This window comes from Callospermophilus lateralis, chromosome 1 (assembly GCF_048772815.1).
Source record: "Callospermophilus lateralis isolate mCalLat2 chromosome 1, mCalLat2.hap1, whole genome shotgun sequence".
NCBI lineage: Eukaryota > Metazoa > Chordata > Mammalia > Rodentia > Sciuridae > Callospermophilus > Callospermophilus lateralis.
In genome coordinates, this window is record NC_135305.1 from 188,290,138 (window position 1) to 188,317,026 (window position 26,889).

General features: G+C 36.9%; 1 protein-coding gene across 2 annotated transcripts in view; it reads left to right on the plus strand.

Moving 5' to 3' along the window:
- LOC143408680 (ubiquitin-conjugating enzyme E2 E2) overlaps positions 1-26,654 on the plus strand; it is a 292,192-nt gene extending 265,538 nt beyond the window's left edge. For both annotated transcript variants that reach the window (XM_076868561.2, XM_076868564.2), the window contains exon 6: positions 25,817-26,654. In XM_076868561.2, the coding sequence (XP_076724676.1) occupies positions 25,817-25,914 (98 nt within the window). In that variant the 3' untranslated portion in view covers positions 25,915-26,654. The remainder of the gene's footprint in view (positions 1-25,816) is intronic.
- Positions 26,655-26,889: the final 235 nt, after the last annotated feature.

The following is a 26,889-nucleotide window of genomic DNA, read 5'->3' on the forward strand; positions in this document are numbered from 1 at the left end:
GCACATTGCAAGTAACATTGGGGTCCTTACCAATCTGTCGATTCATGCATCTTAATGCCACAACCACTTTCCCTAGTTCAATGGTGTTTTTTTTTTAATCTAGTTTGGAAAATATATTAAATATAATGTCCTATACTGTAAACAGCACTGCCAGAGTAGTATCATGCATATTATTATATACAGCATAATAATCTCATTTTGATGCTATGAACTTCTTTGGGTCTTAAATGTTAAACACTGGGGTTGATCCATAGTGTGAAATATTTTGTATTGTTTATTTCTAAGCTGTTGACTTGGTCTTCACTGCATTTGTGCCTCATTTCTCCAAGTCATAATGACATGTTCTTATGTGCATCTTTCCAGCAAACCTTATGATGCCTCTTGCTAAACTCACCAATCAGATCATGTTCAAACTGCAAGGTATAACCTTAAAGAATGATGAAGTCAAATAAATCAGGTTTCACTGAGATTTAAAGCTGTCAGGAAAACTGGAGTTTTGACACAGCTCTCTCACTAACTAGCTTAGTTAGATAAATATATGCTCTCATTTGTGTATTGAAAGCTGTACTTTTGACCCTATCTGGTAGCATTATTGTAAGGGGGGAAAATGATATGTGTAGTTCTCTGTAAACACTTCGAAAGCTGTGAGTATGGTTGTCTAGAATGTATTCAATTAAAGGCCCATATGTATCTGTGTTAAGTGTAATGACCTGACTTTGAGATGTCTGAAAAAGTAATTTAATTGTTTATATAATACCTTAAAGTATCTTCTTGATACAGTTTTTGCATGTGATGAAACTTATTTTCAGTAAGTACATATTTTCTGTAAAAAAAAAAAGGGGGGGGGCAACAAACAATGGATTAAGTCAAATTTAATTTCAATTTGCTTTAGGTTCATATCTTTATATTCTGGATAATTTAAATGTTTAAGATTATCTTCTATCATCTATAAAATGAATTATAAATCTCCTTCTCTATTCCCAGCACCCTTAATTGCCGCAGTCTGGCTGGGCACAATTCAGGAGCCACTTGTCAAAAAAACAAACTTTATGTTTAGAACACACACACCAAACCACACAGCTCCTCAGGAAAACCTTCAGAGCCCAACTGCCACCACCGGCTTCCCACAAGCCTCTCCACCTCCCCCACTCCTCCTTCTCTTGAGGCTGATTGGCTGGGTTGCGTGGACAGAGCCAAAAAAAATCCCCCAATGAGCAGCTCCCTGGTCTGAAAGGGCGGGGAAACAGCGCAAAGAGCATCACCGCAGATGAGCCAATCAGTTGGCAGCTAGAAGTTTGCTGGGGCCGCTGTGAGCCAATCATCAACTGGCAGCTGGAAGTTTGCTGGGGCCCCTTTCGGCTGTGGCTCTCAACACTTAATGCCCAAATTATATCCCCTGTCCATCTCCCACCTGACTGAAGAACTTTCCAGGAATCTGCCTTATTTTGAGCTCAAGACTTTTTACCCTGTCCTGCCACCCTGTCTTGTATGAGATATGTCTCAGGCCTAAAATACAACTTAAATATGTCAGGATTTACATTGGATGACAAAGTCCTGGAGGTCCGTGACTATGTGTAGTTATGGTAGCAGTAAAACCTCATTGTTTAGAGCTAGTTTAAGTAAATTTAATTACTAAACTAAATAGACTTTATCTTAATTGGTCATTATGTTTTTAAAATACATCAATGTGAACTTCTGTTTCTGGCCATTAAGAAGCAACAGGAGGGGTTGGGGTTGTGGTTCAGAGGTAGAGCACTCTCCTACCATGTGAGAGGCAGTGGGTTCAGTCCTTAGCACCATATAAAAATAAAATAAAGATATTGTATACACCTATAACTAAAAAATAATACATTTTTTAAAAAGAAGCAACAAGAAAACAGACCCATGCTTCTACTTTATGCACCTAGGAAACTAGATACTGGAAAATAGGCATCCCAGGAGTACAGTCCCCAAGAGAAAAGAAACAAGTAAAGTGATCCTTATAGTTGCCAAGCTTTCTACTTAGGGGCAGTTTCCAAGCTGCTGTATAGGCAGAAAGAATTCAGCACTGTGGCTGAGTTGAGGAGACAGGCAGGAGCTTTGAAACACCCAAATGGTCAATGTTAATGGGACAGAAACCCAGAGAAGAGGGACTGCACAGAGAATGCTTCAGAGACCTGAAAATGAATCCCCATGGGTCTGTGGTTAAGTTTGTATGTATTCCCCAAAAGATATTGCCTTAATGTCAGAATAAATTTGTTCTAATCACTACACTGGATCCATCCTTACGAATATAAAAGCCAGATAACTACTTATTAGGATAAAGTACAGTATTATTTAAAGGAATATAACAAATCCCAACACCCAACAGTGTAAAAATCACACTTTGTTTAATAGCCAATAAAGTATTACCAGCCACTTAAAAAGCAGGAAAATAAAATTCATAACCAGGAGAAAGTAAATACAAATGGGAGAGGCTAAAGTTAAATTTTAGTTGATAAAAAGGAAAGATTTTAACTTATTTACTAAACATTATTATGGTTTCTAACTATATTTTCAGATTTTTTTTCAGTTTTTAACATCATGAAATGTGATACTTTAAAAATTGATTAGCATGTCTTTTGTTTAACTAGAGCCAAAATAATAAATTTCTTGACTAGATTAGAAACTTACATTGGCTGTAATAGAAATGTACAAACGGATGTACTATTGAGACTTGGAATAAATGTTATTATCTTGACTATGCTTCGTGAACATTCTCTGTACCCCTTTATGGTTTCAAAGCTTCAGTCTTTTCCTTTCACATAGTCAGTGATAGTTCATAATTATCATACTTACTTATACTGCTTTAAATTTATGTAGAATTGGAAAATAGAAGCAACGTGTTATAGAACTAAATAACATTAATTTCCATCTTCTTCAGGAGTTTTAGTAAAGTTAAGGGTTGTCAACAAGGTCATTTCTGAGGTTCCCTCATGAGAAAAGGAAGCATAGGAATAGGCATCCACTAACTCCCAAAAAAGAGCATAATCTTCTTCTTTCTTTTGTGTTTGTTCTAGCAGATAACAAGACTATTTTTTAGAGGTTTTTAATTTTATTTTTTTAACTTGTAGTGTATAATTATTTTACTAGATCATAACAGTGAAATATATTGTCATTGTATTAATCAATCAGAAGATTTATGGAAACTTTTTTGACACCAAGAGGGAAGTTCTTAAATGGTTGCAGTATTTTCTTCTTAAATGTTCTCTAATTTAGCAGACTTAAATAGTTACAGAGATAGTGGGTGTTGTACAACTGAAATAGTCGAATAAGTGATAACATTATTATCTGTAAATACTGTCATCCCATTTCCTTAAAATATTTATAGTGTGAATTTTCTATCTGTGGCCCGGGAGATGAAAATTAAATCTGATATCATATTTTAGTTATACATCCATATGACCACAGTTGGGTTCCCACCAGTCACTATTTCCTGGTTTTACTATCCATAAACATAAATATTACCATAGAAAACAACTTAGGACAGGGTCTTACTAAGTCCCAGATAGTACCACATTATGAAGACTGCACTTAGTGCAGTACTAGAGACAAAGCAAATCCTTAGAAAACACCTAGGAGGAGGACTCTTGGTCACTCTCAGGGTCATCAGTAAACTCAGGAGAAGAGAACTATCCTAGAAGTCACAAAATGTTGTCCTCCTCAAATCACCATCCAGCTGGGCATGGTGGCACCCGCCTATAATCCCAGCAGCTTGGGAGGCTGAGGCAGGAGGATCACAAGACGCTAAACAACTCAGTGAGACCCTGTCTCTAAATAAAATACAAAATAGGACTGGGAATGTGGCTCAGCGGTCAAGTGCCCCTGATTTCAATCCCTGGTACCAAAAAAAAAAAAAGAACATCCAGCAACTATTTGAATGTGACTAATTTCACTGAACTACATGCTTAATTAAACATTGTTAAAAGGGTAAATTTTTCATTATGTATATGTGTGTGTATATGTATATGTACACACACGTATAATCACGATAAAAATCACCATCCACTTTCTAGAAGCAACTCCCCAGGGACACCAAACAGCTTTCCCTAAAGGTTAACCTATTGAGTAATAGGTTGATCCAAGGTGGGAAAGAATGAAATGAATCCAGCAACATTAACACCCTGGTGGCAGTAGGGGAAGTAGTGTCTGTTGACTTTTCCCCTTTTTGCCAGATTGGGCAATATAATGCTAATGAATATAGTAATAACAACAAAGATAATGATGTCCATCTTCAGCCTACCATATGCTGTCCTCAGTGCTTCTCATTAGTTTTTTGTTTTGTTTTGTTTTATTTTAATTAGTTACACATGACAGTACAATGATCTTAACATATCATACATTTGAATCAGATGGGGTATAATTTCTCATTTTTCTGAGTGTACAGGTTGCAGAATCACATTGGTCATACAGTCATGTATATACATACAGCAATAGTAATGTCTATTTTATTCTGCTGTCCTTCCATTCCCCCATTCCTCTTCCCTCCCTTCCCATCACTTCTCTACCCAATCTAATGTGACACACTTCTTCTATTTTTTTCTTCTCCCTCACATCATACATGTATTCTGTATAACGATGAGGGTCTCCTTCCATCTTCCGTGCAATTCCCCTTCTCCCTCCCTTTCCCTCCCACCTCTCTTCCCTATTTAGTGATAATCTTCTCATGCTCTTCTCCCTACCCCATTTTGAGTCACCCACCTTATATCAGAGAACATATTCAGCCTTTGTTTTTCAGAGATTGGCTAACTTCACTTAGCATAATCTGCTCTATGCCATCCATTTCCCTGCAAATGCCATGATCTTGATATTTTTTTAGTGCTGAGTAACATTCCATTGTGTATAAATGCCAGATTTTTTTTTTATCCATTGAAAGTCATCTAGGTTGGTTCCAAAGTCTAGCTAATGTGAATTGTGCTGCTATAAACATCGATGTGGCTGTGTCCCTGTAGTATGCTGTTTTTAGGTCTTTTGGGCGTAGTCCGAGAAGAGGAATAGCTGGGTCAAATGGTGGTTCCACAGACACTTCTCAGAGGAGGACATACAAACAATCAACAAGTACATGAAAAAATGCTCACCATCTCTAGCAGTCAGAGAAATGCAAATCAAAACCACCCTAAGATTCCATCTCACTCCAGTAAGATTGGCAGCCATTATGAAGTCAAACAACAACAAGTGCTGGCGAGGATGTGGGGAAAAGGGTACACTTGTACATTGCTAGTGGGACTACAAATTGGTGTGGCCAATTTGGAAAGCAGTATGGAGATTCCTTGGAAAGCTGGGAATGGAATCACCATTTGACCCAGCTATTCCCCTTCTCGGACTATTCCCTAGCATACTATAGGGATACGGCTACATGGATGTTTATAGCAGCACAATTCACAATAGCTAGACTGTGGAACTGACCTAGATGCCTTTCAGTAGATGAATGGATTAAAAAAAGTGGCGTTTATACACAATGGAGTATTACTCAGCACTAAAAAATGACAAAATCATGGCATTTGCAGGGAAATGGATGGCATTAGAGCAGATTATGCTAAGTGAAGCTAGCCAATCCCTAAAAAACAAATGCCAAATGTTTTCTTTGATATAAGGAGAGCAACTAAGAACAGAACAGGGAGAAAGAGCATGAGGAAAAGATTAACATTAAACAGGGACGAGAGGTGGGAGGGAAAGGGAGGGAGAAGGGAAATTGCATGGAAATGGAAGGAGACCCTCATTGTTATACAAAATTACATATAAGAGGAAGTGAGGGGAAAGGGAAAAAAACAAGGGAGAGAAATGAATTACAGTAGATGGGGTAGAGAGAGAAGATGGGAGGGGAGGGGAGGGGGGGATAGTAGAGGATAGGAAAGGCAGCAGAATACAACAGACACTAGTATGGCAGTATGTAAAAACGTGGATGTGTAACCGATGTGATTCTGCAGTCTGTATAAGGGGTAAAAATGGGGGTTCATAACCCACTTGAGTCAAATGTATGAAATATGATATGTCAAGAGCTATGTAATGTTTTGATCAACTAATAATAAAAATAAAAATGTTCTGAAAGATAAGTTGGAGTTCACTGAATAAATAGGAAGACCTTTTCTTCCTCCTAAATTTTTGTTTCTTGAACTTATAGAGCATGAAGGAAAGCATATGAGAAAAAAATATATTTCTATTTATATATTTGCATTCAATATGACTATAATAAATATATTTGTTCATTTAAAAATGAACAGTAAAAAGAAATGGTGGTTCCATTCCCAGTTTTCCAAGGAATCTCTGCTTCTCAGTCTTCTTAACTACCTCTCTGAAATAGAAATGTTATCTGAAATTGGCAGATGAGAGAAAGTTTTAGAGAATTAAATGACTTGTCTAAATTAGGGTCGTACCTAGTATCTACATTCAAAGAGTTTGACTTCAGAGCTTGAGCTCTTGGCACTGGTTAATACTACCCCAACCATGGTTTCTGTGAAACTGTTGAGAAACAGCTTCTACATACCAGTACCACATTGATGCCTTAAGCTTAATCTCTTGGTTGTTGAACAGCATTTACCAAACTGTTTCAGGGCCAGGAGAGGAGAAAAGAGGTAATTGTTTGTTTGTTTGTTTGTTTGTTTGTTTGTTTGTTTTTAACTAAATTTAAAAACTTGTGTCCAAAGTTTCTGCTCATAAGGAAATTAAAGCACAAAAATTTAATAGTAAATGAAATATCACTTAAAACCAGAAGTCAGGGCCAGAACTTGTGCTGGCCATGAAGACCAACATGACCAGTGATTGAAGCCTGTCTACCTGAGAACACCTGCTCTGCCAGAATGCTTTACAGTTTTAATCCACTTAACACCCACAGATTGCTATGGCTAGGATACAAGGTTTTCCTTTTTAGGGAACCCTGAATGCTTTTATCAGCATTTTTATGGTATATATATCCCTTCAGGTGGGTCTGAGACTCTCACAGGATTTCTTCAGGGAGTGAAGGCATTAGGTGGGAACATGGGATAAGAGTAACTAAGCTCTTTCTGGATTATCAGCCTCCTCTGCAAGGGTGGGTTCCTAATAGCCAAACACATTAGTCATAAGAATCGAATTTCTTTAATATACTCAATCACTTTTCCTTCTCCCAGTGCAAAAGTGTATTATCTCCTCACATATGTCCCCCCCCATGAGGACCCAAGCAACCTATACAAAAGGAGCATGAAGAGAAAGAGGAAAGCACTATGTGATTTCAAGATTTCAGAAGCTGGGTTTAAGATATATTACCCTTATACATGAAAGTTCTTCTAAACTGATATATTCATCACTCAAGTCTACTGTAGCTCACACTCACATGCATGTTATACACTCACAGTCTTCTCCAGGAACAATTTTTAATTTTGGACTTAAGAATAGGTACCTTGGAGTAAGATAAAGGAAATTGCCTTTGTAGTTCTGAATACCTCAGAACCTTTTATACAGAAGCTAGGAGTGATATGTAAATGTTTTCTGCATTTGTTCTGTGGGGGATTGGGGGTTTTATTCCATTAGAATATCTCCCAGTATGGACATCTCAAGGTTCCAATATCTCTTCCAAGATATCTCTGTTTATAGAGTATCTTGCTTTTGGCATTGTAACTACACCCTACAAGTCTCTCTGAATGTCTGAGGGAAAGCAGTCTTTTCAAATTGTTCTTCATCTACCCCAGTCTTTTAACAGCATCCCATTTACAGACTTTCACCTCATAGAGACTACTCAGATTTCTGAATGTAAAATAACTTCCCTGTTCACTTGTAATCATTTAAAAATGAACTAATAGCCATCATAATTATTATTCATTACTAATTTCTCAGGCATTCAATTCAACATGTATTTATTTTTAGAACCAAAAGTTGAAAAGGCACTTCCTATTGGGTATTCTAAGAGGCTACTATGGCTACTGCTACTGTAGAATTTACTCCTCCAGCTACTTACTGTCTAACAGAGGGCAGGTGGTAAATAAGGGAAGTGCCAAAATAGCCTTAATTGAAGCTTGGAGAGGATATAGTTAGAAAGGATAGGGGCAACTGGGAGAGGATTAACCTAGAGTAAAGGATAAAGAAATGTAGAGATGTGTGGAAAAGAATATTATCTTCCATATAAAATGTTTGAATATAAAGGGAAAGTCTTATCTTTAAATTTTAGTAAATATTTTGTTTTGAGCCCTAGTCCACTTGATTGTATTTGAGTTTTATAGATAAAAGTTGAAGTTAATTTTAGAGAGAAAATTGGGGGAAATGTTCTCTATCAATTATAAGGTTAGCCAAAGCCTACTCAAAGATAACAAAATTAATAAATTACTTAGTGTATGCCCATTGTTACAAAGCCCAAAATGTTTGCATTTTCTTCCTAACGAATGATAAAAACATTTGGTTACACTCTTTATAAAACAAAATGCTATAATAAGAATAACTGGTTTTATAATAAATCTTATTTGTAGCCTTTTTTAAAAAAAGATAATTTCAAAAAAGCAGGCTTGTGGGGGCAGTTTCCATTATTTCAGACTTAGTATCTCTTGAATAAGTTTGTACTTCAGTCAGTATTCTGATCCCAAAACCACAGGGCCTTAATTTTGGTCAGTGATATTTAACTTACAGTTTATGTGAATAAACTAACCTAGATCTTAAAGTAGATCATATATTAACCACCTAAAATTGGACATTTGTTTCTGAAGGAAATGGTTTGGTTCTCTAAATGCCTCTTTTCCACTTACATTTATTTTTAAATCATTCACAATAGTTCTTTGGATTTTTGTTTGTTTTTGTTGTTTGTTGTTTGTTTGTTTTAAGATATAAGGAGGCTTTTCCAAAAGAAAATGGAATAAAACAGTGGCTACCAGGGTTGGGTTGGGAGGTCAGAAATGAGGTTCTGTCAAAGGGTACAGAGTTGTAGCAACAAGTTAAAAGATCTAATGTTTACCATGAGAACTATAGCTAATAATAGTGTACTGTACTTAGGATTTTGGATAAGTGACTAAACTATAGCTACTCCTGGGGGATGATGGATATGTTCATTTGTTTTACTGTAGTGGCCCTTATACTATATATCTCATATGGCTTAACCATGTGTATTTCAAGAATCTAGCATTTCTTTATACCATCAATACTTATATTTTAAATTAGCTTATCAAAATCCTACACAATTTTAAAAATACATGCTAAGATTCTGTGATTCAGAAATGATGGGCACAAAATTGCCATTTTCTGTAGAATTATTCCTTTCTTTACCCACAAGAAAGATAATTCATACATTTGATGAGATTCATCATCCCAGTCTTTCACTCAATTTTCCAAATAGAAGGAGCATGGTTGATGGATCTATAATTTTTTCCAGTGGTAATGTCTCTGTTCTTTATTAATGGAGTCGTGCTGTCATTGTATTTCTCTACCTTGTCCGCAAACCAGGCTTAACTAGCCTTCCTTGGAGTTTATGGGGATCTGACAAATTCCATTAGAAAATCAATCCAGCTTTTTGACTGTCTTGACATCAACACATTAGGTCAGCCTGTGTCTAAGAAAAGCATGTCAAAAGGGCTGTCTTACTGCATTTCTCATTGTTACTCTCTAGGGTGATATCTATTGAAGGTCATATTATAGATCTTTTTATCCAACGGCATGTTGACAACAGTAGCTAGGCAAGGGTTGGTCTTGCCTAATGAGACGTGTCCTCCAAAACCACTAAGAACTTGATGTCCTAACAAAACCTGGTTGCCTAAATATTTCACCATGACTTCAAACTGATCTCAAACTTACCATGTCTGATTTTTGCGTTCATTCTCAAAAGTGCATTGCTTTCTATCTTTTATTCTATAAATACAGGGTAAAAGCTCAGATAACTGCAAATATGCCAGCAGTATTTTACTTTATTATTGCTCCTCTGCCTCTTAATTTATACACCTAAGGCAAACACATGCACAAGCATATCTTAGTTATATAATACAGTTCAGTTCACAGACTTATGTTAAAAGCAGGTCTGGTAAATTAAAAGTTGTCCTGAAATCAAACTATCTCCAAGAAAAGGATTTTCAAGATACCAGCTTATCTGAAGATTTTTGCTAAAATAGATTCTCCTCATGGTTAATTTTGCAGAATTTAGCACCCATCATCTGGATATTGTCTGTCCAGGATGAGCATATAAATGTAGCTGTTTCAATACTACTCTGTACTAAAATCCATTCATCTGAACATTTTTTTTTAACTAGCTCATGTGCTAAAACCAAATTTTATATACATCTTTATTTCCATGATAAGTGATCAGCATCATCTACTAAGAAGTTGTAATGAGGTCAGTCAAATAAGTCACAGAAAAACTAATGTCTCAACACAAGGGTAATGTGACGATTTGCTCTAGTTGAACTAGGTAGGGTTGTACATATTGTGATTCTATGGACCATAGTTATGACAGATTAAAAATGCCCAGCTGGTGAAATTAAGCCACTGAAGTTTTATTCTTACATTATCCATAGAGAAACAATTATTCATTTGTATTTTAGTTTATAACTTTATTGTAAATTGAGGTTGACTTGTTAGTACAAGCACACACCTTTTAAGAATTCAAGTGCACTCAGTTAAGTATTTAGTATCACTCCCAGAAGCAAGCAATCCAAAGAGCCACTGGGCATTGAAGATATTGAACATTCCCTAGTTGTTCTGCCCTCTAATCAACCTTAATCTCATGATGTGCCCCACCACACATACAATTACCTAGGGGCCTTTCTGTATCAGAAAGACTATACTGAGACTTGAACTTAGTACAAATGAGAATTAGAATTAAATTATTAAGCTAATTTTCATTTTCTATTTTAATCAAAATTTAAATACTTTCCACAAGAAACAAAAGATATCATGTTTAACTAATACCAACAGCCCTGAACCTGTCTTCCATGAGCAGTTTTTGCCCATCCTTTTTTCTTTTTCTTTATTTCTTTTTTACAATGTACAGTGTTGGATGAAGGACACAAAAATCCGCCTATTGCTCCAAGTAGAGTTTTAAAATGTAGTTAAAATATTGAACAAATTGACCATATAGTAGCTTGGCTTTATACACAGTAGAAGTAACTTCTGACTTAACTTAAATACTGATATTTCATTCATTATCTTAATTGGAATTATACTTGATTTATTGATGCTTTTTGTTAATTTAAATATGTAAAGTTTTGTAAGTTTGCTCTGGACTTAGTTTACAAGTAAAAAAGAGTAGCCTTTGGTAATGGGGATATGCGTGTATGTTCGTTGAGAGGCTGAGCTGTCTGTTTCACTCTTAATATGCACCACCCACTCTTTGTCAGTCTGTTAATTTGGAGCTGGAAGTATCTTTGGATATGCTCAGCAGGCCATATTATTATTTTTAATGTTTTTCACTGTGAAGCTTTTTTAAGTTCTTTATCTGTATTGTATTCTTTGAAGAATTCAAAAATTTTAAAATTGATAATTTACTGATGTAATAAGCAAGAATCCACTAAAAGTATTTTATGCATACAATATTGGCAGATATATAAAACTAAAAGGGGCTTTCATTCTAATTAATATTTGCAATAGTTATTAAGGTATACATTTTCAATAGGCTGAATTTTTTGTTTGGCTCTTCCTAGGTCTAACTAAGCCAGTATAACGTGTGAGTGCAAAAAAATTCATTCTTATGACCTCTGACAAAATGGAGCAAAAACTTTACAGACCTAGAGGTTGATTTAACCTTGAAAAACTATGTGTGTGTGTGTGTGTGTGTGTGTGTGTGTGTGTGTGTGATTCCTAAGAATAATCATTGTGTTTATGAATGAAGAATAAACAAGGAAAAAATTATTGGAAAAATAATAAAGAAAGGTCACCAAGTTACAGAGGACAGTGGCTTGTTAGGGAATTTATCAAATTTTAAATTTACAAGTGAAAATATGATTGTTCCTGCAGATGTAAACGTATTCTTATTTGGGGATAGTGGATCTATTGGTCCTTGCCTCTTTTTTTCCCCCACTTTTTTCTCTTCCAAAATGTAGCTCTAGACATACAATCACTATGCAAATTTAGTCCGCATGTTTACACTGGGAACAAATGTAGCCAATTAAAGAAAAATAGGTAGGGAATAACTATTTTAGAATTTAAATTCTAAATGGTACCTATTGCCACATTCAATTCTAACACCAAAATTCAGCCTCCAAAAAGTACTCCAAGTGAGGCATTTTATTTGGGGACCTGTGATTATATACCATCCAAGCATTTAAAAAAAAAAAAAAAAAAAAAACAGGGCCTGGGTTGTGGCTCCATGGTAGAGCAGTTGCCTAGCATGCATGGGGCACTGGGTTCAATCCCCAGCACCACATCAAGATAAAGATGAATAAAAGATAAAGGACCTTAGCTGGGCATAGTGGTGCACAACTTAATCCCAGAAACTCAGGAGGATGCGGCTGAGGAAAGTTCAAGGCCAGCCTGTTCAATTTAGCAAGAGCCTGTCTCAAAATAAATTTTTAAAAAGTGGGGGTAGGGCTGGTGTATAACTCAGTGATAGAGCAAAATTTAATCCCCAATATTGCAATATTTAAAAAAAAAAAAAACTTTCAGGGAGGGCCTTAGTTCTGTTTTTATGCAGAATTAGGAGTGGCCTTTGCATTTCCTTTAAGAATTCTATGAAGAAGTTAGTATAGCTAAGTGTTAGAACTCCTGCAAGGCCTTTGGTTCAGTGCCCACCATGCAGGTACACAGATACGTGCATATATAAACATTTAGGGATAGTAGGTCTATTGGTCTTTGCCTCTTTTTTTTTTTCCTTTTTTCTTTTCCAAAATGCAGCTCTAGACATGCAATCACTATGCAAATCTAGTCTGCATACACACATACACAAACACATACAAGAAAGAATTCTGTTTTATCAGCTTCAATAAACATAGGTGAGTTAAAGCTGCAATGAGCTTCTGTCAGCATTATCCACAGGATAAAAAATATATAATTCCTACCTGTTAATGGTCTGCATGATCATAACCAAGAAAGCAAGTTTCTACAACCCATTTTTTTACCTTTAATGATGTGCTTTAGGGAATTAGTACAGTATAATACAAATGTTAATATGTAATTTTAGAAGTTAAAATATCAATGAAGTCAAATTTCCCTGACTTGCACAGTTAGTTACATGAGAAGTAAAATAAAAAACAGGCTTATGAGAATGAGGAGTAAAAGGTACAATTGTGTGCCAGACATTGTGCTGAGTACTTCACAATGGCAGAGGGGACAATGGCTTTCCAACCGTGTGATTTGAAGAATCCAGAATTCCTCCTTGTCAAAAAACAAAAATAAATTACATGTACTCTCTTGTTCACATTGTTTTGTGTGAGGGTTTTTATTTTGGTGCTAAATATAGCCTCTTTTTATAAAGTTCTCTGAAAGCATAACTTCCTGTGGGAAAGATGGCACATATTAGGTAAAAGTCACATTATATGAATCAAAGTATATGAACATCTCTGTCAGGACAGTAAACAGGCTATGGGGAAGGATTGAGGCAACTTAAATGCAACCTGACATTCCCTCCTTTACAGAATTGCAATGCAGTTGTCTGGAGAGAGGCCCAGCTTTGAATTACCACACTCTGATGAAGAGTGAGACACTTAGGAGAGTTTGGTTGATGTCCTTGTCCCAAAATAGACTTGACCTTTTTTTAAAAAGTGAGATAGGTTTACAGCTGGCCTGAAAAGTATCAGGGTAAGAAAGGTCACCAGGTTACAGAGGACAGTGGCTTGTTAGAGAATAATCAAAGACGGCAGGAAGAAGAGGGTTGGGATTTCCACCCTAGGGAAGCTAGAGAGAAGTTGGTCATTGCTGAAAAGGTTGAGAATCCAATTTAAAATGCCCGTTAGAAAAATCCTATAATAAGCAGTTTGTCTTTTGTTTTTCCCCTCTCACGTGTAGAACAAGTTGATTGTACCTAAATGGTTCAGTATTATTGTAAAGAAGTGAATGTGTATGTAGGTTACTTTGATCAGTACTCTGCCATCTCTTTTTCTCCCTTCTGTGCTTTCAGAGTCCCCCTCATGAAATCAGTGGTTTCTATCTTCTTCTCCCCCAAAGATTGGCTTTCTTAGGGAAGAATAGAATAACAGTGTAGACTAAATTGGTGTCCATTGTTGTTGTTCCTGTGGGAACCACTTTCCTGTTGATATCCTGAATATGTAGGGTAGCACTTAATATTTAGTGAGCATAAAGGTTTTTGCTATGTATTTTCCTTTTTTATAATTTTTTTTAGTTCTATATGGACAAATACCTTTATTTTATTTATCTTATGTGGTGCTGAGGATTGAACCCTGTTTCCCCACACATGCAAGGCAAGTGCTCCACCACTGAGCCACAACCCCAGCCCCTATATTTTCCTTTTTGAACAGTTATTTCCATGACTAATATTTAGACTTTTCCTTGCATTAACATGTTTGACATGTTGATGAATATAGAAAAAATAATAAAGCATCTGAGACATCGGTTGTTGACAAAAATGCATCTTTATATACATAGTTGGCCTTGTTTTTAGAGATTTTATGGGGATGAGAAGATTAAAAGGGAAGTTGTGGGGCTGGGTTTGTGGCTCAGTGGTAGAGCACTTGCCTATCATGTGGGAGGCACTGGGTTTGATTGACAGCACCACATATAAATAAATAAATAAAGGTCCATCAGCAACTAATAAAAATATTTTTTAAAAGGGGAAGTTACATGACCAAATTTGTATTTTTAAAGGCTGAAGATGTATTCTAGGACCAGTGAACATTGTTTAGTAGTTTTATGGTACCTAGTGGATTAACCCTCTTGTTATCCCATTAAGCCACCCCCCATTTTTCTAGCAGAAAAATAGAAAACAAGGTTCATAATATACCATCTATAATATATTAGGATTCATTTGGACACAATTCGTTATGTATAACTAGGGATACAATAAAAGTTTGAATTCTAAAAATAGACCCACCTACTTGGCTGAAGCAAGAGTAAGGGAGAAATAGTGTATATGAATGGTTTGGTCTGGTTAAAACATGTTGCCCAGTGGGATAAAACAACAGTAGAGTTCAGGCAGGGTGTCACAAAGAACACTGAACACGGAATGTAAAAATCTTTATTAATTATAAGAATTGAAACCTTCAGGGATTGAAAGAAGATCACAGGGAAGTTAAAGACAAAACAGTAGGTTTGTTATCTGCTTTAGACTTGAAGCAGAGATAACTAGATATTAAACTCCAAAAAGTGAGATGAGGACTGACCAAGTCATTGACTTAGAAAGTCCCTGGTCCTATAGGTTAAAATGTCATTTAGGCCCAAGCATGGGAAGGAGAAAGGATGTCTAGTTAAGAACCTACCACTACTCACAAACTAAATTCATCCTGACCATTGGACTTAATCACTCATTAATTTATTTTTTAGGTAATTTTTATTGCATGGTCATCTACAGTGTCCCAGACACTGCTAGTTTCTTGATATAAGACTCAAAGAAGGGAGGGAGGATGAAAATAAGAAAAACAGTGGGATAAATCTGATACAACATTCCTGTATACATATATGAATACACCACAGTAAATCTCCACATCATGTACACCCACAAGAATGTGATCCTAATTAGAGTAAGGAATATATCATGAATATATAAAACATGTCAATATACTCTACTGTCACGTATATCTAAAAAGAAAAAAAATTAAATATATATAAGATATGAGGGTGCACACCTGTAATTCCCAGCATCTCAGGACACTGAGGCAGGAGGATTGCAAGTTCAAAGCCAGCCTCAGCAATTTAGCAAGGCCCTAAGCAGCTTAGTGAGACCCAGTCTCAAAACTTAAAAAATGAAGTAGGGGAACTAGGGATGTAGCCCAGTGCTTAAGCATCCCTGGTTCAATCCCTGGTACCCCGCCCCCCAAAAAAAAGACTGAAAGAAAGACTGCTACCCTAAAGAACAGAAGGGACTTGGCAAGCACAGTGTGGTAATCATCCTCTTTGATAGAGCTTATAGATGGTTTGGCTTTAGCAAAAGGTTCAATAATACCTTCTTGGAGGTGAGAAGAGCAGGGCCTCAGCCCAAAACAAAATCTACACCATCAGTGGACAGTCATTCCTGAAAAATGCATAGCATGCCTGTGACTCATCAGGCTACTGTGACCACAGATTCCCAGCAGTCAGAGGCAGCCAGAATGGTCTAGTAAACTGAAACCACTGAGGCTTTTGTCCAGCTCTGGCTCTAAACCAGGTTATTTATATATCTAGGCTCAAGTCCAGATTTCCAGATGCAGCAGAGTATCTAGGGCATGGCTGCTGTATTCACACTCTCTCACAATACCTCCCATCCTTCTCTTAGCCACTGAAGAGGAGAATGAAGAGAAGAACTATAAAGGTTACTTTGGTATATTAGAGTATTAGTTTGTCACAGGTAGACTACATTTGATTACTGGGTAAAAAAAAAAAAAATGTTAACATCCTCTGAGCCAGGTGTGCTCATTCCTATAATCCTAGTGATTGAGGCAAGAAGATCACAGGTTCAAGGCCAACCTCAGCAACCTAACAAGATCCTGTCTCAAATAAAGGGGGTGAACTGGCAGGTGTAGCAGTGGTAGAGTAACCCTGGGTTCAATTCCCAGTACCATACACACACGCTCAAAATAGCATCTGGTGTTTTAGGGGGGTATATATATCAGTGGTACAGTATATGCCTTATATACATGAGTCCCTAGGTTTTATCTCCAACACCAAAAATAAAATATAAAATATAACATTCACAGTTTTTTGGTTTGGATGTGAGGTATTCCCCGAAAGTTCATATGTGAGACAATACAAGGTTTACAGGAGAACTGATTGGGTTATAAGAGTCTTAACCCAATTAGTGATATAATCTTCTGATAAGGATTAACTAAGGGGTAGTGTGTGTCTAGAGGAGATGGGAATTGGGGCATGGCTTTGGGTATACATATGTATCTGGAAAGTGGAGTTTCTCTTTCTGCTTCCGGATCACTCTGATGTGAGCTTCTTTTCTCTCCTGCCATGTTCAACCTTACCTCCAGCCCTGAGAAATGGAGCTGGCCTTCTAGACTAAGACCCCTGAAGCCCTGAGCTCTCGAGTAAACTTTTCCTCCTCTATAGTTGTTCTGATCAGATCCTCTAGTCACAGCCACAAAAAAGCTGACTAATACACACAGATAGTAACAAGTATTAGTGAAGATGTGGAAAATTAGAACCTTTACATGTCCTAGTAAGAATGTAAAATGGTGTACCCAGTGTGGACAGTACTTTGGCAGCTCCTCACATGTTTAAGCATAGAGTTACCAATGACCAAGCAATTTCATAGCTACATATATATCCAAGATTAATAAAAACATTAAAGAAATTGCACAGAGATGTTCATTGTGGCATTATTCATAACAGCCAGAAAGTGAGAACAGACCCTTTCAGATAAATGTGATTGTTTTAGTCAGCTTTCCATCACCATACAAAATACCTGAGATAAATCAACATAAAAAGAGAAAAGGTTTATTTTGGTTCATGGTTTCAGAAGTTTGAATCCATTGTCACTTGACTCTATTGTTCTGGGCCTGTAGCAACACAGAACATTGTGGTGGGGAGTGTACAGGAGAGGAAACCTGCTTACCTTATGGCAACAAAAAGAGACAGAAAGGAGCCAGGGTCCCAATATTCCCCTTCAAGAGTACACCTCCATTACCTAACTTCCTTCCACTAGCCCCTACCTCTGAAAGGTTCTGCCACCTCCCAGTAGTGCCATGGGCTGAGGACACACAGGACATTTCATATCCAAACTACAATAGTGATATAGTCAAACAATGGGAAATTATTTGGCAATAATAAGAAACAGAGTACCAATGGGTGCCATATATGGGTGAATCTTGCAAATATTATGCTTTGTAAAAGAAGATAGTTGCACACACACAAAAAATTATTATATATTATGATTCCATTTACAAGAAATATCTAGAACAGGCAAATCATTGGAGACAGAAGTAGATTAATCAATATCTAGACCTGGAGTTGGAGGATTTGGAGAGGTGGGTAGTAACTGCTAATGGGTAGGGTTTCTTTTTGGGATGATGAAAATATTCACATAACTCTGAATATACAAAAAACTATTGACATGTACAGTTTAAATGGATGAATTGTATGGTATGTGAATTATATCTCAAACCTATTTCATTTAGGGCTGGTTGTGGCTCAGTGGTAGAGCACTTGGCTAGCATGCATGAGGCACTAGGTTTGATCTCCGGTACCACATAAAAATAAACAAATAAATTTAAGGTATTGTGAAAAAAAAAAATTAAAAGCTATTTCATTTAGCCACAGCTTTTTCTGTGTGTGTGTGTGTGTGTGTGTGTCACTGGGGATTAAACGTAGGGTCTTGTGCATACAAGGTAAGCACTATACCAGTTGAGCTATATCCCCAGCCCTAGTCACAGCTTTTTACTGTGATATTTGGGGAAAGTAAAGTGTGGCTCTCTGTCTCACATCCTTTTCTATAAGGCCTTTTTTCTTTCTTTTTTTTTTTTTTCCAGAATTCACTAGGAATTATTGTTTAAGTCTGGAATTGCAGTTCGGCTTTCCTCAGCAGGAGTGCACCATCTGTGCAGTTGTTACCTGAGTCTGTTCTAATAGATCACTTTATATTTCAAAACACATTGATTTAATATACTAGAATATAGGCTTATCAGACGAGTTTTTTAACTTTTTAAAAATATTTTATGAGCTGTATACTTTAGGTTATAGCTGGTGTATTTTTACTGTTTATTGAGTAGTCTCAACCAAGGGGCATTAATTTGGAGTGGTTTTAATTTTCTCCAGTCACTGCCTAAGGCCGTGTTTTGTCAGATTTCACTTTTCTATCCCTTAACATTAAAAGGTCAGTCTGGTCCACTTTTAACTCCCATCTTGTACTTAATGTAAAGCTAATTTCCTCTATCCACTCTACCAGGGTGGGTGGAAGATAGTCTGGTTTTCCAATACTTCTTTCCTCTCCAAGGCCTAACTCTGTAGAGTTGAAGACTGGGTAATGGGTAAGAACAGTGTCCCTTTGCCTGATTTCTCATGATCACCACCCTCCTTGAATTTTTGTTCAATACTAACTTGCCATCCCTGCCTTCTGGGTGACAGGATCAAAGTGTGCCGCAGTCTGGCTGGGCACAATTCAGGAGCCACTTGTCAAAAGAAACTAACTTTATTTTTAGAACCACACACGCCAAACAAAACAGCTCCTCAGAAAAAAACCCTCAGAGCCCAACTGCCACCACCGGCTTCCCACAAGCCACACACCCCAACCCAGCCTCTTCCTCCCACCCTGCCCTCAGGGGCGAGCAGTTTACTTACCCTCAGTCGCTCCCCGTGGGAGCCACCAAATGCCGCAGTCTGGCTGGGCACAATTCTTAAGGAGTAGAATACCAGGTATTTGCCCACAATACCGTAGAGGGAGACATTGGGCTATTGAATGCCGTTCGTAGAGGGTACTCCATCATCAAAAAACGAACAAGGACCAAGTGTTTATCCACGATATCGTGGAGAAAGGCATTGGGCTCCATTGCCAAAAGTGCTGCTTCATAATGGATAATTTAGAGCTCATTTTCCAGTTCCCTGACTTTCAGCACCCAACCCTGACTCGGCCTCCTTGACCAACCCCTGGCCCAATAGTGTACTGGTAATGCTTGACAAACAGCTGGGGGCAAGGGTGGAATGGTAGCATGTGCATAAGTTTACATTTTACTGATGTGAATGGAAGTATAGTATTTAATTTACAAATAATAACAAAATGGGTTGGTTGGTTGGTTGGTTGGTTGGTTGGTTGGTTTGTGGTACTAAGGATAGAACATGCTGGGCAAGTAGCACCATGCCTGCCAAACATATAGATGGACTAGAGGCTTAGCTCAGTGGTAGAGCACTTGAATAGCATGTGCAAAGGCACTGGATTTGATCCCCAACACTGGGAAGAAGGGGGAAAAAGAGAGAGACACAAAAATGAAACAAAGAAGTATATTGGAACTTGACTCTTCAGTGTCATGAGCAGCTTCTTTGCTGCTTGGGTACAGTACTCCCTCTTATCCATAGTTTTGCTCTCTGCTATTTCAGTTACCTGTAGTCAACCCCAGTCTGAAACTATTAAATAGAATATTTCAGAAATAAATATTTCACAAGTCTTAAATTACATGCTATTCTGAGTAACATGAAATATTATGAATCCTTCTTTTCCAGCATATTCACAGTACATACACTACCAACCCCTAGTCATTTAGTACTGTCTTCACTGTTGTCAATATTGCTGCACTTGTATTCAGGTAACCCTTATTTTACTTAATAGTGGCTTAAAAATAGTGATGCAAAGGAAATACCAGGACATAAAACATCGAAAGTCAGATTGCTTTAACTCCGGTACTACATGGCAGTGCTGCAGGGCATATAGGAACAAACATAGTAGATATAGGATTCAGTATTATCCAGTTTCAGGCATCCACTGGGAATCTTGGAATATGTCCCCCACAGATAAGAGGTAACTGTCATAATAGTTTCCAAATACTGGAAGAATATGTCCTCCAATTTTTGTGATGTTCAAAATGTAAGAACTCTTAATATGGTATACTTTTTAGCTTTAGTCTGTATTATGAGCATTTTATTCATCACCCTTCTTAAGTCTAGACAATCATCAAAACAATAAACCAAGTTCTTATTTGTGGCATTTGCCAATTTCAAGCTACCAATGACCCTATTACCTACATAATTGGGTCAAGATGCTCAGTAGCATGCCGTTTATCCTACCATATAGATAGAGTGGGCATAAAAGAAGAGCATAGATGACTCTAACAATAAAAGGCAGTAAATGATTAAGCAATAAGTTTTAAATTTTGTCTTATTTTTAACATTTAATTGTAAGTTATTATATAAATTTAATTTTTAATAATGGCTGTGTTTAAATTCCTAAAAATTTAAAAATTACCTGGCAAGTAGTTTCAAGGATGCCACTCTGCCTCTCACACAGGATTCTCCTAAGAGTATTTTTGTACTAGAGTCACTTAGTGGGCTGGCTTCTTGATGGAAACCCTGACAAGAGAGGAAGGAAAAGTACAGACTGCTTTCATACTACTGCCTCGATCCTTGGCTAACAAGGGGCAGATCTGCAGCATAAGAACACTCAAAAGTCTCCTTGCAGGCACTCCTAGTCTTTACTAATGATTTACTTGGTACCCTTCTCTTCTAGCTAATGGTTTACTTGGTACCCTTCTCTTGTAGATGCACATAAAATGTCTTTTTAGGACATTTAATGTCTCTGTTTGGATTAGACCTATAGTGGTGTGATTTCCCACATTTCAACGAAATTCCAACTTTGTCCTAATCACGTGATCTTCAACTAGTAAACCAGAGAAATCCCAATATTCCTAAATCATGTGATAACATTCTTTAGATAAGAGTCTAAAGAATGAAATAGAAATAGCTTTAACTGTTCCACAAATCATATTAGGGTTATAAAAAAAAAAATGTGTGTGTGAAGAAAATGAATGGGTATGGTAAGGACCTACCCTGCCAGATGGAAAAACCTACAATAAAGCTATAGTGACAACAACAGGAGTGAATAAAACAAAAAACAAATTAACCTGGGACTGTAGTTGTAGCCCAGGTAGTTGTAGCCCAGTTGTAGAGCTCTTGCCTACCATGCGTGAGGCCTTATAATAGAATCAGGTCCAAACATATATAAGAACCTTATGTATGATATTAGCATTTCAAGAGAAGGTTGCCATAAATATAGGAGAATGTAAGTATGGGAGAATATTTCTAAAACACTCAGAGTGGATGGAGAGGAACTTTAAAAGAATGACATCAAACCAGAAAATATTAAGGAAAGATTTGACTGATTCCACCACATAAAATTTTTAAATTTATATATGGCAAGAAACATCATGAACTAGGTTAAAGGACAAATGATACACATGGAGAAAATATTTTCTCCACAAATAACAGATGAGCAGTATCAGCCTTAGAGGTACACAGAATTTATTTTGGCTGAATACTGAACAACCTGTGTTAAAAATCAATGAACAGCCCAAGGCATATAAATGTTCCCATTCCAAAATGAACTTCTGAGATACAAGAATAAATATGGAATTTTATTTTCAAGAATGTAATATTATAAGTTTATTATTAAAACTTAAATATCTTTTTTAAGTTTGTCATTACAATGTAGCAGTGTAATTTTTCAGCACTGCCAGCTGCTGCATGGCTCTCTGTACAGTTCCAATACTTAAATAGTTGCTTGTTTTCAGCTGATGAAAAGCATGAATTTGGGGGTCTGTGTTTGTCAGTATGGGTTACTGTTGGTAGAGATTTTGCTCTCAGATCAACAAGCTTTCCTTTTTCTCCAACTGGGACAAAAAGGTCACGACTTCTCAACTCCTAGACTGAAAGATTTGGTGATGGTGATGATACAGTGTTGTTGAAGCAGTTCCACCAACTGAAGCTGTGTGCAAAGCTTAAAGAAAACACTTCTTGAATACTTAAGAAGCAGGCAAAAGTTTTTCTTTGGGGGGCTGGGGCTATAGCTCAGTAGCAGAGTGGTTGCCTAGCATATGTGAGGCACTGGTTCTTCCTCAGCACTACATAAAAAATAAATAAACAAAGATATTCTGTGTCCCTCTACAATTATAAAAAAAAAAATTGTTTTAAAAGCTTTTCTTTTGTGTTGTTTTGTTTTGATGCAGGGACTTTCCATGTTTCTCAGGCTAGTCTTGAACCCCAGCATTTAAGCAATCCTCCTGCCTCAGCCTCCCAAGTGTTGGGATGCATGCTGTAATACCTGGCTCAGGCATAAGATTTTTCCCCTAATATTTTTATCTGATATTTTCACATTATTTTACTGCTTCACACAATCATTAGATGTGCCAGCAGCCTTTGGTTTTTACCAAGTGTTTTTTGTCAGTATCAGTATCTGTAGCAGACATTATTAAGACCTGTTATGTTCCAACAACCTTTTAACACATGGAAGCTGTTCTTCCTTCTCACTTTGAAGACTTGTATGAATACCCATGTAGACAGATCCAAATCTTTCCCTGGGTATTATATAGTTTGTCTTTGGCCCTAAGAGATTTTTTAGTCCCAAATTACATTTAGCTAGATTACCAATATTTAAAAACTAGTATTCAGCTACTAAAATAAGTCCAAGTGATGATTGTATATGCTTGTTAAATACGATGGTAGCCAATATGATCGTTGATCTTTGCAAGCTCAATAAAGTCCTTTCTTTATTTTATTTATTTGTTTTTAAATTTAGGGTACTGAGGATTGAATACTTAAAGCTTGCTTGGCAAGGGCTCTGCCACTGAGCTACACCCCCACCCCTTTTTACTTTTTATTTTGAGACAGGGTCTCACCAAGTTGCTGAGCTGGCCTTAAACTCATGATCCTTCTACCTCTCAACCTCCCAAATAACTGGGATTACAGGTCTGCAGCACCCCATTCTAACTTTCTTTTATTCATCAAGCTATTTTAACATCAAGAGCTATTTGGTTAATGATTTTTAAAATTCTTTCATTTTTTTATTTTTGTTTTGTTCCTTCATTTGTATTTTAAACACAAGTAAACTTTTCATAAATTTACAGATGCAGTATAGTAATGCTCCTTACAGCACTGTTTATGATGCTAAAGTTAAAAAGAACCCAATGTCTGTAAACAGAAAATTGGTCATTAGGAGAATATTGAAAATGATGTTGAAGAAAAGAACTTATCCATGATAAAGCGACTTCTGTAAAAGATTATAAATGCAGACCATAAATTAATCCCTGTTTTATCATCATGTGTAGGGAGAAATACATCAAAATATTAGCATTAGTTTTTTCTAAGAGAATTTACAGATGCTCATTACTTATAACTTGTTGTATGTTGTCTGGGGTGATTCTTTAAATTATTATTATTTATTCTTTCATAGTTAGCATGTATAATTTTACAAGTGGAAATAATCATTTTAAAGCAAAATTCAAAAAAGGTAAAAAGAACTGAAAAAAAAGGTAAATTATATAAATATGCAAAAAAAATTGTATAGTCCATGTTATATTACCAGTTCTAACTATTTTTGAGATTTCTCCCTCTGCCTACTAAAATACTGTTAACACTTTATGCAACACCTTTTCCTACCCCACAGCTTTCTTATCCTTCATTTGTCTCCCTCTGCCTCCTTTAGGGTGAAATGACAGGCCTGTCTTCCTCCCTGTTCCCAGTATGTATTCACTCCATGAAGGTGCAATTTTAGGTAGAGCATTAATGTCACTAGTCATTCTTCTGATGTTAAGCTTCAGTCAGTTAAGAAGTACAAATGGGTTGTCAGTGTGTTTTACTAATGTAGGATCTATTTAATGAAACACATCTTAAATGATATAAGCTAAGGATGCCCAAGTTTAACCCTCAGCTTTACACTCTAGACTGCCAAGAACTGGGTCAAGTTGATTTTTTTTCAAAGGTAGAGAAATGTGTTATACAACTCACTTTGGTCCTACGGTCATACTTAGTCCCAGCTGAAAGACCCATGTTTTCTTTGAAGTAACTTGGCAGATTCCCAAGTTTTTAGTGTCTACCCTCAATATTACTGGTTTAAGTCTTATTTAATCAGAAAAAAAATCTTACTGAATTATGATTGGGCTGGTTGTAGTGGTAGTTTCAATTTCAGCATTTGGGAGAGTGAAGGAAAGACGCACAAGAGTCTAAGAAGCAAAAGTTCTAAGCAAACCCATATACTAGGTAGTCCTAATTTTTTGTGATCTAAGTGAATGCAGGAATCTGGCTTCTCTCTGGAATAATTACAACAAGCTTGGCACAATTCCAAGAAAACTAGGCAAGACTTGTCAGGCAGGCCCTCTGAGGCTTTGTTATCTGCGTTAGCAGATCATTTAAAAGGTGATGTCTATAATATTGAGAAAGCATAAGCACCAGTCTCTGTTAGGTAAGAATCTCCAAATCTTCCATATTCTCTACTTTTTTTTTTCCATAAGTAACATTAGCTTTTGCTTTGTTATTTTCTCTTCTCATCCATCTGTTCTAATAAACCCAAGCTCTCAACACCAAATGTAAGGGAAATAAAAATCAGGGGAAAGAATGAAATTAAAGAATTGGAAGAAACTGGATGGATCTTGGCATCTCCAGAAACCTAAATTTCCTTTTTATTTTTGTTTTTCTTTCATTAAACATTGATGGTAAAGAGTCATTTTCTTCTCCCATGTACTATGTAGGTGAGAGTATGGACTCTGGCTATTTGATAGAGTTGATGTGTTCAAATGTTAGGACATAGTAAATATCATGAGTATTAGCTAATAACATCTATTAACATTTTTGTAACATGAGCTATGTGGATTTTGATTGGAGAAAGAAGATTATCTCTCCCCTATCTGATTGCTGCTGGACTATGTTCAGCTGACCATCTGAAGGTTCCCTCCAAGCAGGAGAATAAGGGACATGAGAGCCACCACTTCCTTAACTCAAGGTAAAAGAGTTGTCCATGCCTTCCAAACCTCTGCCCAAGAGATCTCAAGGACCCTGTAATCCCCACCCCACATCCCACATGCTTTTCTACTTAAATACCAGAAGAGCAGGGTGAGAAGTGTGTGGTGGAGATAGGGAAATAAAATAAGAAATACATCAGAAAAGGTATCAGTAAAACACCTAGATGACTCTTCAGACAGTTTGTGTGAAATTTGGTCTGTGTCCAGGTCCCTGGCTCTGCTGCAGTGACTTTTTCCTTGAACAAGGGCCAGCTTCCTGGACACCCCTTCCCTGACTTGGAAGAGAAAGAAGTACTGGTATTAACTGACTTCTGACCCTGCTTCCCTTGCAGCCGACCCTCTGGTGGGCAGCATTGCCACACAGTATATGACCAACAGAGCAGAGCACGACCGGATGGCCAGACAGTGGACCAAGCGGTACGCCACATAGGGACCTGCTGCCTGCCGCCCTGCCGGACCTGTGCAAGCACATTCACCAAGTGCATCAATAGCCCTGCCACCCCTCCGGACCTCGGTTCTTATTTTCCAGTTTTTATTAAATTTTGAACTGTTTTGTGATAGTATGTCTCCCTTTTTTCTCCCTCCTCTCCTTTCTGTCCCTCCCTCCCTCTCTTTCTCTCTCATTTTATTACCTTTTTGATTTCTGTTAACTTGAAAGATTTGGGATTATTTTTCCCCACATCGGTGTGGATGGGGACTTTTATTTTCAGTGCAAACAACGTTGGATCTATAATCGTAAGAGCTTTCTTATAAAGCTTTGTAATACTGTGTGGTTTTGTTTTTTGTTGTTTGTTTTACTTTGGATTTTTTTTTCCTTTTATTTGTTCTTCGGAAAAACACAAATTCAGAATTCTATCTCGTTTCTACTTAAATGTAGTGCTTAGGGTTAATTTTTTGTACTGAAGTCTTTATTGGTGGGTGCATGCTACTGGGAACAAGTTTTTGTATAAAAGCTTCAATGAGAATCACTGTGCATTACTGAGACCCTGTTTATCACTAGCCTTCTGTTCACCACACAGAAGACTGTTGGATTGAACAAAATAATATGTATTTTGATTTACTTAAAGTGCTTGTAAATTTCTTAGGGACCTGCCACTTTTGACTGTGGATCAGTTGATGTACACTTGTATTATTAAAGCACTCAATAAATCACTGTGGCTGATAAATGCATTTGTGTTAACCCAGCATTTGCTTTGTGTCCTGATGACCTTCATAGCCCTACGTGCGGGAAGGCTTGTCCTGTCTAATTCAATTACAGTTTCAAGTGTATTTTTCATCTAAGACCTCTAAAATTGCTTTGTAGTTAAGTCGCTTAGCATGTGGAATTTCTCCAGCTGTCAGTAGCCTGATGATTTTATGGTTGTTTCCGTGGATTGCTATCATTGTGTTGTTGGCCATACTTCCA